The 13,642-nt window shown below is 40.7% G+C and overlaps 1 protein-coding gene across 7 annotated transcripts in view; it reads left to right on the plus strand.

Moving 5' to 3' along the window:
• The window catches only part of PLCH1 (phospholipase C eta 1), a 57,307-nt gene that overhangs the window by 28,617 nt on the left and 15,048 nt on the right, over positions 1–13,642 (plus strand). For all 7 annotated transcript variants that reach the window (XM_010717027.2, XM_010717030.2, XM_010717029.2 and 4 more), the window contains 6 exons: positions 3,270–3,363; positions 4,553–4,756; positions 5,028–5,148; positions 6,479–6,650; positions 9,479–9,586; positions 11,200–11,361. In XM_010717027.2, coding sequence (XP_010715329.1) covers positions 3,270–3,363; positions 4,553–4,756; positions 5,028–5,148; positions 6,479–6,650; positions 9,479–9,586; positions 11,200–11,361 — 861 coding nt within the window. The remainder of the gene's footprint in view (positions 1–3,269; positions 3,364–4,552; positions 4,757–5,027; positions 5,149–6,478; positions 6,651–9,478; positions 9,587–11,199; positions 11,362–13,642) is intronic.

The following is a 13,642-nucleotide window of genomic DNA, read 5'->3' on the forward strand; positions in this document are numbered from 1 at the left end:
TTTTTTTAAGAATTCCCTGTTGCCCTTACTCAAGAGCTTGTGAAACAGATTACTTCCACTTAATTGCAGTTAAACTCAGCTCATTGAAATTGCAATTTTATGGCTTCAAATGTCAGAGAAGCAGAAAAGAGGTAAAAAAAATAGGCTGGTTTCCTGGAAGGTACTGCAGTCCTCTTAACCATCAGTGGCTGTGAGGGAGGAACATCCCTGGATGTGCAGTCATATCTGCATGTCTGATTGCTGTCCCACTGGGAGTGCCCTTTCCTGATAAATCGGTATGAGCTTGGAAGCTGCTCCCCTGCTAAATGACAGATCACTTCTGTGGCAAGGTCTCCAGGGGCTTTTGACTGATGGCATCTCATACTTGGCTTTCAGTTCTTGACAAAATAAGCTCTGCATACACTATCTTCCCTGTTGAAGAACAGCTTTGTGGTGGCTGGCCGCTCTGGACCTGCCCAATATAGGGACTGGTCTCATTCTGCCCCACTGATTTGGGCCCCATAGTGATGCTGTCCTGTGTGCAGACTCTCAGCTTGAGGTTGCTGTCTGTCCTTCCCTCCTTGCTGCTGTATTCATGTCACACCAAGTGCTTTTCTTTCAGTCATCAGAGACCTCTTTGCTGCTCTTGATGATTATTTAATGAAGTTATGCACTTTGGTGTTGTAAACCTGAAGTGTTTGGTTCTGGTTCTATAAGAGTAAGACTGTAAGAAGGGAGTATCCTGAATGCCTGCTTGCCACCTGCTGCTTTCCTATGAATCAGTTACTTTGCACTATACATCAAATCTGTGCTGAGAAAACGGCTGCCCGCTGAGATCCTGCCTCCAGCAACATTCTCTGCATGCTCCAGGAAAGTTTACTGCTTGTTGTATGCTTGCCCTATTCCACTTCTTGTGCTTATACAAGGGGATAATAAGTATACTGATTGATGTGATAACTCCATATGTCATGACATTTTTCTTCCAATCTCAGTTTAGATGTAAGATGTTGATGTAGAGATTTGCTTTAATGAAATATATTTTGATTTTCTTAAAGAATAATTAACTATTAACAACTGGAGGCTAAACTTCCAGTCTGACGCAGGCTCGTGGGTTGGCATCCTATCTGGGTACACCTGTCACCAGCAGTACTTCTTTAATTTCTACTTTCTTTGTTTTCTAACTATTCTTCTACTTCACATTCTTTTATTTCATTTCTCATGAGAACATGGAAAACGAGGGTGATTCCTGTTCTTAGCTTGTGGGCCTTTACAGGAGAGGAGTCTCTCACTGCCCAGCATTGAAGTGCTCTGCTGTTTCTGGAGTGGAACATCTTCAGTAGTCCTTGCATCTAAATACACATCAGTGATATTTGCTACCATTTGACATTATTTCTAGTGAAAGAATGTAAAATGTAATGAAAATAAATTTATATTAGTTTCCTAAATCTCAATCTCTCAAATTACAGTTAAAAAGCACAAATCAATGAATGTTTCCTTAACAGATGCTGCTTTGGACTAGATTAGACATTTTCATTGGAGCACATGAGTACTGTGCTGCTTGCCTGTCAAGGAGTGGTTTGGGATAATGAAAACATTAATTCTAGTCAGCCTCTGCTGAGGAAGGGCTGCTCTGAATGGTGCTTGCACTCAAACATCAACATCTACTTGAGCTGGGATAATCAGTTATTTTCTCTATCAAACTGTTCTCGTTCCCATTATCCTGTGTAATTCCAGCAGGCGTCTCGTGATGCTGATTTAGCTAGGAGATACAAATGAAATGTTTGGACAGGGCTGGGCAGTGCTTCCTTGGGCAAGAGGAAAAGCAAAGGGAAGGCTGAAGGGTGGAAAGACTGGACGATCTCTCTCCACATTAACACTTCTTTCAGCTTGCATTACCATATGTGTTGAATTGCTCACTTGCTTTCCTTCTGTTACTACATTTCTAATGTGGTGCATCTAGTTGCTTGTTTTTTTTCCCCTTCTCCGGTAATTTTTCGTGTTTAGGCCGTAGCTTTGTAGATGCTATGAGATATGGTTGGTCATGGCACCCACATTTCTTAGGGAGAGCTTCACTTTTGGTAGGATCAGGATCTTACAGAAGACCAGATCCAGAGAGTCAGCTTGCACTTGGAAGATTTCCATGATGTTGAATGCCAGTGCTGGGAACACTGAGCTATAGGAAATAATGGAAAGTGCAAATTAGTTGGAGGCTACAGATGGAGCAGATTGAATGGAATTGGTTTTCCATCCGAGAGAGAAGTCCATTTGTAAGGACAGGGTTCACAAAGGGGCTGTTTTCTGTTTTAAAGAGTGGAGGCTGCAGAATCTGCAGGGTGAGCAATCTCACTCCTGCCTCTGCCTGAAGCAGTCGTGCTAGCAGAGATCTCACCCCGGGTAAGACAGGGGACCAGACCACGCGTTCCTCTGCTTCCAGACTGCTCTCAAGTTGATTTGCAGAAGGGTGTTTGAGCTGACTTTGCCAAGTGTGCGAACAGTAAGCAGAGCAGTGGTATGAATGAGCTGCCAAAGTTCAGTGTCACTATTATCATTCTGTGATATAATTAGTAGAGGGAATAAAATACAGCCAACCTCAGTTTTCACTTTGGATCCATGCAGCTTTAGGGGGACACGGGTGAAAAAAGATGGTGTGAGTGATGAAAAATACTCTGCTCTAGTTTCAGAGGAAATGTGAGCATCTCTGGTGCTCTGGCCCCATTAGTCAGGACGTTGACTGGGAACGTGCTGGAGCTGATGACAAAGCTCCTATTTGTTTCAGAAGGACTGCTGTTTTTCATTTTGGAATCTAATTATTTATCTCAGAGCCTGTATGTTACTCTCCTAGAGAGTGAAGTCTCTTGAAAGTAATGAAATCACAGGAGTGGAAAATACTGGAAAATGAAATCAAACCCTGCAGATCTTTTCGCATGTGTAAGTAGGTTGTACTGAAGAACAGTGCATCATAGTTCTCATTGCAGCACTATTGCCCAGTACAACTATTGTCAATTGTGCTTAACAGCTATTTTCTTCAATCTTTTAAACTGAAATGACACAGCTTTTAGCAGTGACCACTACCTTCATTCCTATTTTTCTCCTAAAAGGTAAGAGCCACCAGACTGGTGGAGCACTGACAAAAATCAAGTCCTTTTACAGTAGGATTGCTGGCTGTTCCTTCCTTATTTGACTCAACTTGGAGTGTGATTACAAGATTTTAAACTGGTCTAGGGTAGATTTTGACATGCTGGTCACACAGTAGGAAAAGTAAATGTACCAACACTGTATTTTTTGTGCAGATGAGTAATGTGACGCCAGAATATTGTCTTGACATCATACAGAAGTTTGAAGTATCAGAAGAAAACAAGGAGCAGAATGTTCTTGGGATTGAAGGTAAAGCCTTTTGATTTCTAAATTAATTTTATGTCCTGATCTATTACAGTGGAATAGAAGGGCTTTAACAGTGTTTTCATGTAGTCTGTATAGCAGTCAGCTGCATAGGTGTGCATTTTAATGAAATAGGAGAGACAAGAGTAGGTGGGCTGAATTACGTCTGGCAGTATCAACAGCCAGCATCGTGGCTACAATATGTTGCTGTATATCAGACTAATTTGGATGCCTCAGGCTTGTGTAAATTTATTGCTAGCTGTGTATTAAAACACAACACAAAATATGTAATTTATAGTACAATATGTTCTAATGAAGTCATAAAAGCAAAGGTTGCATTCTGCTCTGTCTGTGTATATTTGGAATCTCTACTGTATGGTCCACTGAGTTATGCTTAATCTCTACTGCATGGTCCATTGATTTATGCTTATGTGAAGTAACAGAAGATCAGTTACATTTTCCCTGAGTTTTGTTAATGTATTCTTTTAGTAACTTATGCTTGTTTGCTAAAGCAATTGTAGGTGGTTTATTTATTCAAAATTCAACTTAGTATCAAATCCAAAGCTGAACTGGAATGAAGCAGATTAAATGCTATGGTCTGTTAATTTGCCCAGAAGGTAGCTTTCATGAAGCATAATAATTTGCTTGGAGATTTCTGTAGGGAGTGGGGAAGTTCCTCCACACAGTGCTTAAGGTGTGGAGGCTGCACTGACTTTCTGTTTTTGCTGTTGGTTGTTAATTGGTTAATTCTGAACAGGCTCATCTCAATGCCATGTTTTGCAAATACTTGCTGATTGTGTGGAGTTTTTTGGCAGTCATGAATGTGTTTTTCTAGATGTTACTTTATTTTCTAATTCAGAGCTTTTTGAAAACTGTCTGGGGACAAGGTTTGGGTCTTGGGAGTGTTCTTCTCAAAGATGCTAGAACTCCCATAGGACTTAAAAATAAAAAAACCCTGCGTTTGTACCAGCAGTAGATTGATGCTGTGCACCATCCTCAGTTTGCAGAGAAAGAGGCAAGTCCCAAAAATTTAACTGATATGGTGAAAATATGGGGTACAGGAAGATTAATTCATGCTATGTGATTCATCGGTCTGGGGACAGGAGTTAACACCATAAACATAAACAGAAGAAACAACTACTGGAGTGCGAACTGTTTGCGTGGCATCTTTGAAAAACTGTTTCCTTGTTCAAAGGTTTCACCAACTTCATGCGCAGTCCTGCTTGTGACGTTTTTAATCCACTGCATTGTGAAGTGCATCAAGATATGGATCAACCCCTTTGTAACTACTTCATAGCTTCATCTCACAACACGTACCTGACAGGGGACCAGCTGCTGTCCCAGTCTAGAGTGGAGATGTATGCACGAGTGCTGCAGGATGGTTGTCGATGTATTGAAGGTATGTTTTTAGTATAACTTGCTAGTTGGGAGAGGTATTTTCAGCACAGTGATGCTTTACTATCTTGTTAATTTCAGATAAAACCAGTTGCAAGATTTTCATTTAATAAAAGTGTGGCTTGTTAACTTAAACTTAATCAGAGTAGATTGAATAGATTGAGTGAAACTTCTGAAACCTGCATAGTTGTGTTCATGAGTTCCATTGGCAAGATTAGCAGAAAAATATAAGATCCCGTGCATCTCTTAACATGAAGCTTTTTTTGTCTTAACAGTGGATTGCTGGGATGGTCCGGATGGAGAGCCAGTAGTGCATCATGGGTACACACTTACCTCTAAAATATTCTTCCGTGACGTGGCAGAAACCATCAATAAGTATGCCTTCATCAAAAATGAGTAAGTGGAGAGTTGGTTTTGAAGCTAGACCTGTCTGTTTTGTGTAATTAATCTCATGTCAAAATTCAAAACCAGAAAGTATGTGTAGTCCATTAAACGCTCTGAGAAGTTAAAAAGCTGATTCTGTTCTCTATTTATTGCCTGCATCTTATTTATTGCTCAACTTCCTGAACAAGACTGTCGTTGAAGCTTGAAAGCTCAGCTGAAGTTAGGGAGACCTTTCGTGTGTTTTTTAACTCAGTTGTTCTTTGAACAGTCTGAGGCTGTTCGGTATCTAGTGATTATCTTGGTTCTTTGTTTGAGCAAAACTTCCCACTCATTTCCCCTGGGAAATTCTCCTTGAAAATCAATGCTGTAGTGCTCTCTACCTAAGGAAATACTTTATTTCAGTAGGAATGTAGTAAAGCTGTCTTATAATACAGAGATGAGAGGTAATGTTTAAATTTGAATTTGCTTTCTGTGGTACTATATAACAAAGTTTGTTATCAAAATAGTAGGGAGTTGGGCTGTATATATACACAGCACTCTCAGAAGATGATAATGAGTAGGCGTGTAGAATTTTGAGTAGCTGGGAGAGAATAAAGGACTGGAGGAACTGGATCCTCATTTGGTGTGTAGTTGGGCTGTGGGGTTCCTTGCCATACAATTTTGGCTCTGCCAAGAGTTCAAAAAGAACTGGGCAAGTTTTTGGAAGAATTAAGCCTTTATATACAGAAACAATGTCTCTAGCTCAGAAAACATTAACTGAAAATTCCTGGAGCCAGTGAGAGTGTTCTGGAAAGTACTGCCAAATATTTCTGCTGCTCCCCAGTCTGGTCATCTTCAGAGATTTGGTCTGGCTCACTGTAGCTGCAGTTAAGACAAAAGCAAATCGATCTTGCTGCTATCATAAAACCTTTGGAAGATGAACAGAGAGATGTTAACAAGTACATTGAATGTGGATTTCAAAACAGTTGGTGTGTACACTTGCAGTGTATGAAGACCATAAAGTGCAAAGGAATACTGTAATGCCTGAATAGAAAGGCATTGCATTGCTGAGGAGTTTTATTGTGCGTTTCTTGGTCTGTGGCTCACACAGATGATCAAACACTGGCACCTGTGTGCTCGTGGGATGGGGTTGGAGGTGGGAGCAGAATCTCCTGCAGCAACTGTCAAAGGGATTCTGACTGCACGGGGATTTGGGAGTTCATGTGCAAAGTCCACCCTCCCGAGGGGAGTTTGTTTCCAGGCTGTTGACAGTGTGAGAGCAAACTACTCAAAATGGTGGTGAGCTGTGCAGGTCTTCTCTCTGAAAGCACAGTTATGTCACTGTCTGGGGTTTTGTTTCTAGGTTTCCGGTGATACTGTCTATTGAAAATCATTGCAGTATTCAGCAGCAAAAGAAGATTGCTCAGTACTTGAAGGAGATACTTGGTGACAAACTGGACTTGTCATCTGTAGTCACCGGAGATTCCAGGCAGCTTCCTAGCCCTCAAAACTTGAAAGGGAAAATCCTAGTGAAGGTAATTTGCTACTGATGGCACATTGAAAATCTAACGGGAGGCAGTGCCTGGTATTTACTGTGTGTCTTTGGCTTTGGGGAATAAGTTTATCTGTATCACCATGATTGGTACAGATGCAGTAAGTTAAAATTCCAAGCTTTGCACAGAGATACTGATATAAAACTCTATAAACTCTAGCCTCAGCAAATGGCCCGGAACATTTCTGTGAGTGTTTTAACAGGGCAGTTATATCAACAGTAAGGTATAAAAAACTCTTTCTGCTGCTTCAACACCTTATCTAAGGGTCTTGAAGTCAGAGGTGCTGATTTTTTTTTTTTAATCCATTGCACCGAGTGAAGAAAACGGGGATGTGGTAAAAAAAGCACATCTTTATGAAAAGGAGAAAATGTGGCAATTACCTGATGCTTTCTCTTTTTCTAAAGTTTGTGAAATATATGTTGTTAGTGGGTATTTATCCCTATCGTTCACATTCCTGAAGTATCTAGAAAATTTATAGAAGGAAAGATTGTATGATAGTGCTTTGGAGTGATGTAAAAATGTCTGAAAACATGCATTTTCATGCATTGCCCCCTCATGAAATGAAACTATTTTCATGGTTCATCAGCTGCATTTATGAAAGAAGAGAACTTCAGAAGGTGGCTAAAGAGCAGCAAGGGAGGCTCTGCAGCACTGTAGTTTGTGTTGTATGCAACCTGAGTTGTTGGAGCCCCCTCTATGCAAACATATTTGCTCTTGAAGGAATTTCAAAGGCAGAGATGGCTGTAATATGAATGCAATGCTAGGCGGGCCATTGAGAAGATGATTAATAAAATTGTAGCTCATTAGGTTGTCTAATTTACTTTGGCACATGAGGAGAATTACTTTGCTGTGAGCACTTGAGATACCATTTTTCTGTGTCAAGCTGTCTGTAGCAATTCACGGTAGGTTTGATGTTAGGTTGGACATTTCAATATAGAGCAGGATGTGACTGATTTAGAAAGCCTTCAAGCACTCAGCTCTGATTTTGCATTTCACTGAGGCAGTTTTCTTGTTCGTGAACTATGTGAGTGTGTAGTGTTGGTGTTTTAGGGAGCTGAACAAGATAGCAGGTAAGGTAAGCTGTTACAAAACAGTGGATCCAGCTTGAAATACGTCGCTGAATAAAAGGCAGGAGGTCTGGCACTGTGCTGGTCTTCCATGAACTTCTGAGCTGTTCTTCCTAGCACACGAGTCTGTAACTTTGGGTCAGCTCTTTGTAACTTTGGGTCAGCTCTTCAGCTAACAGTGGTTGGAGCCCTGTGAACAGTCACAGAATGGTGTGCAGCTGGGCTGATGTTTCTAGAATGAGGAACTCCGTTTTCAGCATCACAGAATCTTACCACAAAGCCCTATCTCCCATCTCCAGTTCAATTTAAACAGTCGTATTAGGAAAGATAAAATATTTAGCTTCTTGTGGGAGTAAGCAAGTTTCTCGTCTTTTTTACTACTATTTATGCTTTTCTATGCATTTCTCTTTGAAACACAATATTGACTAATTAGCTGAAGAATTTCAAATTGTGGCCATAATTCTCGTTTTGCTACTGAGTATGAAAAAGATTTCTGGTAATACTAAGGGATTTAAGCCCATGCAAACTTTCAAGTCATTAGCAGGGCAGCATTACTCGTTTCAAAATCCAGTCCTTAAGTCAGTCCTCTTAATTTCCTCAGAAACCCAGTTCTTGTCTACCTCTGTCTGTGATAAAGCAGGCAAACTGCAAGTGTTCCTGCGAAAATGGAGGATGACAAGGACATGTAATAGCATAACAATTTGTTTTCATAAGCATTCAGTTGGCCTTTGGGCCCAATTTACTAAGTAGCAGACAGCAAAACAAGAGGCAGTACCAAAAGTACATCTTGGGAGGTTCAGAGTGGGCAGTAGGAGGAGGCTTTCAGCACAGCGTAGTGCAGCATGGGAAGAGGCTGCCCGGAGAGCTGAGAGAGCCTCCATCCTGAAAAGTTTGCAAGATTTGGCTGTGCAAAGCTCACCTAGAGCTGTGATGTCCTCCTTTAGCGGGAGGTTGGACTAAAGTCCTTCAGAGGTCTGTAGACAACATTGCTCCAGTTCTGAATTTGGGCCTTGCCTGAAGTGGTCAAACAGGAAAATTGAAGTTGAATGTTCTAGTAAGTATAATTCATCTTTCAGACCCTCCATTTTTTTTTTTTACCAGAAGTAACCAATAACCTCAGATACTCACCACTCTAATCAGATGTTGGAAACTAGACATGGAGTTGAAGTAGTTCCTTTCTAATGTAGGTACATGAAGCACAAAGTAGAGGATTAGCAACTAATTTTGAATTGCTGACTACGCGCTTGCATGAGCATGCAATATTAAAATAAACTTTGCTGCTTCATTCATGTTGATGGCTACTTGCAATGAGTTTTTTTGTGTATGCATTTTCCCTTCTGATGCAGAGCCTATAACACAGTCTCAGCTTCTGATTTTTGAGTTTTATTTGAAGTACGCGATGGTTTGCTTGCTGGAGGTAAGCCTGAAGCATTGGGGAGGCAACTTTAAAAATTCATTGACACTCACTGGCTTGCTCCAGAGATGGGAGATAGTGTGCTTTTTTTGAACTAGCTTGCAAATGTCTTCCAATAACAAGCTAACAGAAGTACATCAAACTCCTTTTGAAGACATCATCTGTGATAATCTGGCTCCTTGAGCCAGCTTGCATGAGATTGTCTGAATTCTAAGCTCTGACCACTTTTAAAGTAAGCACTAATGGAGTAAAAGGATATTTGGGGCTTTGGAGAACATAATGTTGACTGCGTAATTACTAACTGTGAATATTTTTTTCCTCCTTTTTAGGGAAAAAAGTTGCCTTACAGTCTTGGAGCAGATGCTGAGGAAGGAGAAGTTTCTGATGAGGATAGTGCTGATGAAATTGAAGACGACTGCAAGTTAAAATCGTGCTATGTATGTGCATGTACACATTTCCCAGAACTATCATTCCTTGCATATGTATTTCATAATCCTGCTTGCTGTTGTTAGCAGACTAAGTTTTTTAACTTGGATTTCTAAGTCAGGTCTCTTAAGATGCAGGAATTATATAATTCCACGTTTTGACAAGGTCTTCATTTGTTCAGAAATGCAGGACTTCTCATTTAAATCGTATAGATAGCAAATATATACAGCAGCCTGCTGCCACCACAGTGAGCATGCGAGGCTTTTTCAAATACAAATGTACAGTGCAGTGTCATAATGGAATTGCTGCGCCGTGTCTAGTTGAAAATTAAGAATAGAGACGTATAAATAAAAAGAATGTGAAGTGTGAAAAATAATTTTCAATACTTTCTTTAACATTAAAGAATGTTTTCTATTTCTTTATTTCTTAAGTCTTACTGTTTACTTTTCTGCTAGTGATTTTATTAATGTTTTTTGTTTGTGCTACAAACTGAAACTGGTGTACAACGCTGACCCATGTTGTCCAACAGGTGCTTTGTTCTGTTCAGAAGTCAGCCTTGCTTCATCAGTCAAAAGTTTTGAGCTAAAGATATTATCAGATTCAGAAAGAATAGATCAAATTCAGATTAATATTTAGGAAGTATAGTGTTGTTTATCTCCACTTCTGAATGCAGCCTATGATTTTTCCCTGTTGCCACCCACAAGTGCCTCAGTGCAATTCTTATTAGCTGTTTATGGCTTGCATCCTGAGTTTTTAATTTGTCTGTATCATTTTTGCCTGCTATTAGTAATTGACAGATTTTCAGAGTAGCTGGGATTTGCTTTAGAGGTAACAGAAGTCCCCACCTGAAGTAGTTCATTAGAAGGGAATGTTTGTGTTGGTCCAATTCAATTTCCAGTTCACTGTCATGTGCTGTTTAATAGGAGCAGTCTGTAATCCCCATGTGCTGTGCTAACACGGCTTCTGATGTGCAGAAAGACCCAAGAGAAAACCTGCAGTCCATAATGCAGTAAGTCTTTTGTGTCCAGGAAGGGAGTCTGTTAGGACAGACAGCTGCTCTCCTCCTGCATCAAGAGAATTCTCGTGCCCCATAGGGAGAGGAATGCCAGGTGCACACTGCTGTTCTCAAGGATCCTATTTTAAGCATCTTGTGTAAGAGACCATTTGGTATTTATACAGTCAGTGCTGCTGTTAACTCGAATGATTCTATCGTTTGGTTATAATTGTTTCCTCTCTTGTTGGAGCAGGAATCCAGTAGCCATTAGGCTGTTTGATATCATTGAGGAAATCCGTTGGTGATTTAGTTGTGAATTTGTGCTATGCTCAGAGAGGGGAGGTCAGACTTGTGACTGTTTGAAACACCAGGACCTGGGCTGGGCTGCTCTATGCAGTGGGCAGCACTTTGGTGAGGCCTGCAAGGGATGTGTCAGGGACCTGAAGGGAAGAAAGGAAGGTGGCAGTGACAGTAAAAGCCCCAGTTGGACAGGATTATGCAAGAAGCTTTTTCTTGTTCAGAGGAGGGCAATGGGGGGAGTGCCTGAGGCACATGCAGTGGTCTCCCAGGCTGTCCCAGAAGTGATGGACATAATAATCTGTTTTAACTGGATCTCTTAATGCTTTTCAGAGTAACGGTGCAACTGAGCATCAGGTGGAATCTTTTATAAGAACAAAGCTTGAATCTCTGCTAAAAGAGTCCCAGATCAGGGACAGAGAAGATCCTGACAGCTTCACGGTGAGAGCACTGCTAAGGGCAACTCACGAAGGTTTAAGCGTTAACCTGAAGCAGGTAGGTGGGTGTTTTTTTTTCTTCATTTCCTGGGTATGAAATAAGGTGATGTGCTGCGCATTTCAGTGACTTATGAACAGCTTGTGATAGTTTTGTTTCATCTAAAATGAAAGCATGGAATAGTTTCAGATAAAATGTCTAAGGATTTAAGTCATTGAATGTGAAGAGTATCTTTCTGACCTGTTTTATTTTCTTCTACATGTTGGAAGCAAGTAATTCAGCAAGCATCGATACTGCAAATAGTTGCTTTAGTCCTGTTGTGACTGACCATGGTAATTCAGCATTGCTGCTTCCTGTAATGCACAGGATTGTGCTTTTACTGCCTGAAGCAAGGGTCTGTTTTTTTCACACCCAGACTGTTTTACGGTTGTGAATGATATGTTTTTTTTTTTCCCTTTTGACTTCAAATTATTATTACAAAGCTATAAAAACGTGTTGGGATTTTGAATACATCACTGCAGTTTGTACCTCAAATCCATAGTCGCCATATTTTCACCTCAACTGAATGCAAAATCTGTTATGTAAACTGAGAATGAATTGTTCTGAGGGATGTACTACTCAAACGATATGGTCTCCAAGGTCAACTACATGCAGTTCTACTTTCTGCACATCTTCCCACTCCATGGGTTTTATGTCATTCTTGTCAATCTTTTTGCAAGACTTGGAGCTGTGAGACCTTTGCCTGAAACCAGGCTTGACTGCATAGAATATGCTGATCTTGTCCTGGTGCTTGAGATGTCTGGTCACAGCTGTGTTGTGATGGGAAGGGGCTGTGAGCATCCAAAGGTCAGAGCCACCTGACCTTGCATAGAAGGGTTCTTTCCAGATTGTGATTTAGCAGCTGAGAGCAGGCAGCTTGCCTCTTTGGCCTCCGTGAGGTTGGGAAAGTGGGATTTCAGAGAGCAAACTGTTAGTAAACACGATTAGATACGAGCCACTTCAACATTACTTTGAGCTAGAGCAATGTCTGAACATCTGTCAAGTCATAATATCTCCACTATTTTGTAATCGACTTATTTAAAATTATTGTTGGACATCAAGATCCCTTCCTGCAGCAGTGCGATGTGAAGACTGGGTGGGTGCCTGCCTCTTTTTTCAAGGGTCTTTAAGCAGTACAGAGCTGAGCAATGAGTAGTAATAAGAGGTAAAATAACTGGCAGATTAGTTGATATCAACCGCTGACTAAGATGGAAGGAAATTATAAATGGTTAAATGTGCTGGCTTGATGATTCTGTAACTTATTTGCTCACTTTGGCAGCCCTGTTGTAAAGCTCTGCTCTGACAGTCGCTGAACCAGAGGCAGTCTGCTGGGATTGGCTTTTTACTGGTCAAACTCTTTCCTTCCCTTCCTCACTGACAAACTTCCAATTTCCCAGAAGATTTGCTAATTTGCAGTAACTGAAAAACCCAAACAAAGGAAGAACCCAACCATCTGTGATGCAAATTCACATGCTATTGCCAGTAGATGCCATGTTCTGTATGGAGGCTTTTTATATGTTTGAGTTGTTTTTTTGGGGTGCAGGAGAGGAGAGGGGCAGTGTGTCCTGCCCCTCAGTTTGGATTTGCTGCTGGCAATGCCAAATACTTGTTCTTATCAACCCTCATCTGCTTGGGTTTCCTTCTCTGCTTTATGCAGATTTTCAGCCTGCACCAGGAACAAATTTTTGAATGTAGATACGTTGATTATTGGTGAACAGTGCACCTAGTGCTTCTGTCGTTGTATGGCCAGAAGTGATGTCCAACACAATGCAGTGAATAGTTGAGTTTGCAGGAATTGCTGAAATGCCGGGGGAATATTCCTCAGCACCTTTAGGTCTTTATTTTGCTCTTTGAAAGAAGAGGGGATATGTTTTTCTGGCAGGAGAAAGCTAGGTGCTGCCAGGAGTTATCAAAGCCATGTCCAGGGGCACGGCTGTGGATGTGATGAAGCTTGGGCTCCAGGCTGTCTTGTAGTTTTATTTTTTTTTCTCTCCTTTCCTTTGTGGCTATTTTTATGTACACTTTCAGTTGTTTTTTTTTTATCACTGTTGTTTTGTGCTGGATTAGTTTTTCTCTGTGCTTGGTTGCTGTCTTGAATATTAATGTTCATTTTTGTCTTCCTCCCCCCCACTCCCTTGGAGGATTGCTCATCTAAATTAGAAAAGTCTTTTCATGAAAAAGTTTTGAATTTGTGTGCAGAGATCAGTATGTTGTGCTTAGATTTTAATTCCCTTTTACCTTTATTCTCTTGTATAATAATTATTCTCTTGTATTCTCACGCTTACAATAGTGAATCAGAGTG

This window comes from Meleagris gallopavo, chromosome 11 (genome assembly GCF_000146605.3).
Source record: "Meleagris gallopavo isolate NT-WF06-2002-E0010 breed Aviagen turkey brand Nicholas breeding stock chromosome 11, Turkey_5.1, whole genome shotgun sequence".
Taxonomy (NCBI): Eukaryota; Metazoa; Chordata; class Aves; order Galliformes; family Phasianidae; genus Meleagris; species Meleagris gallopavo.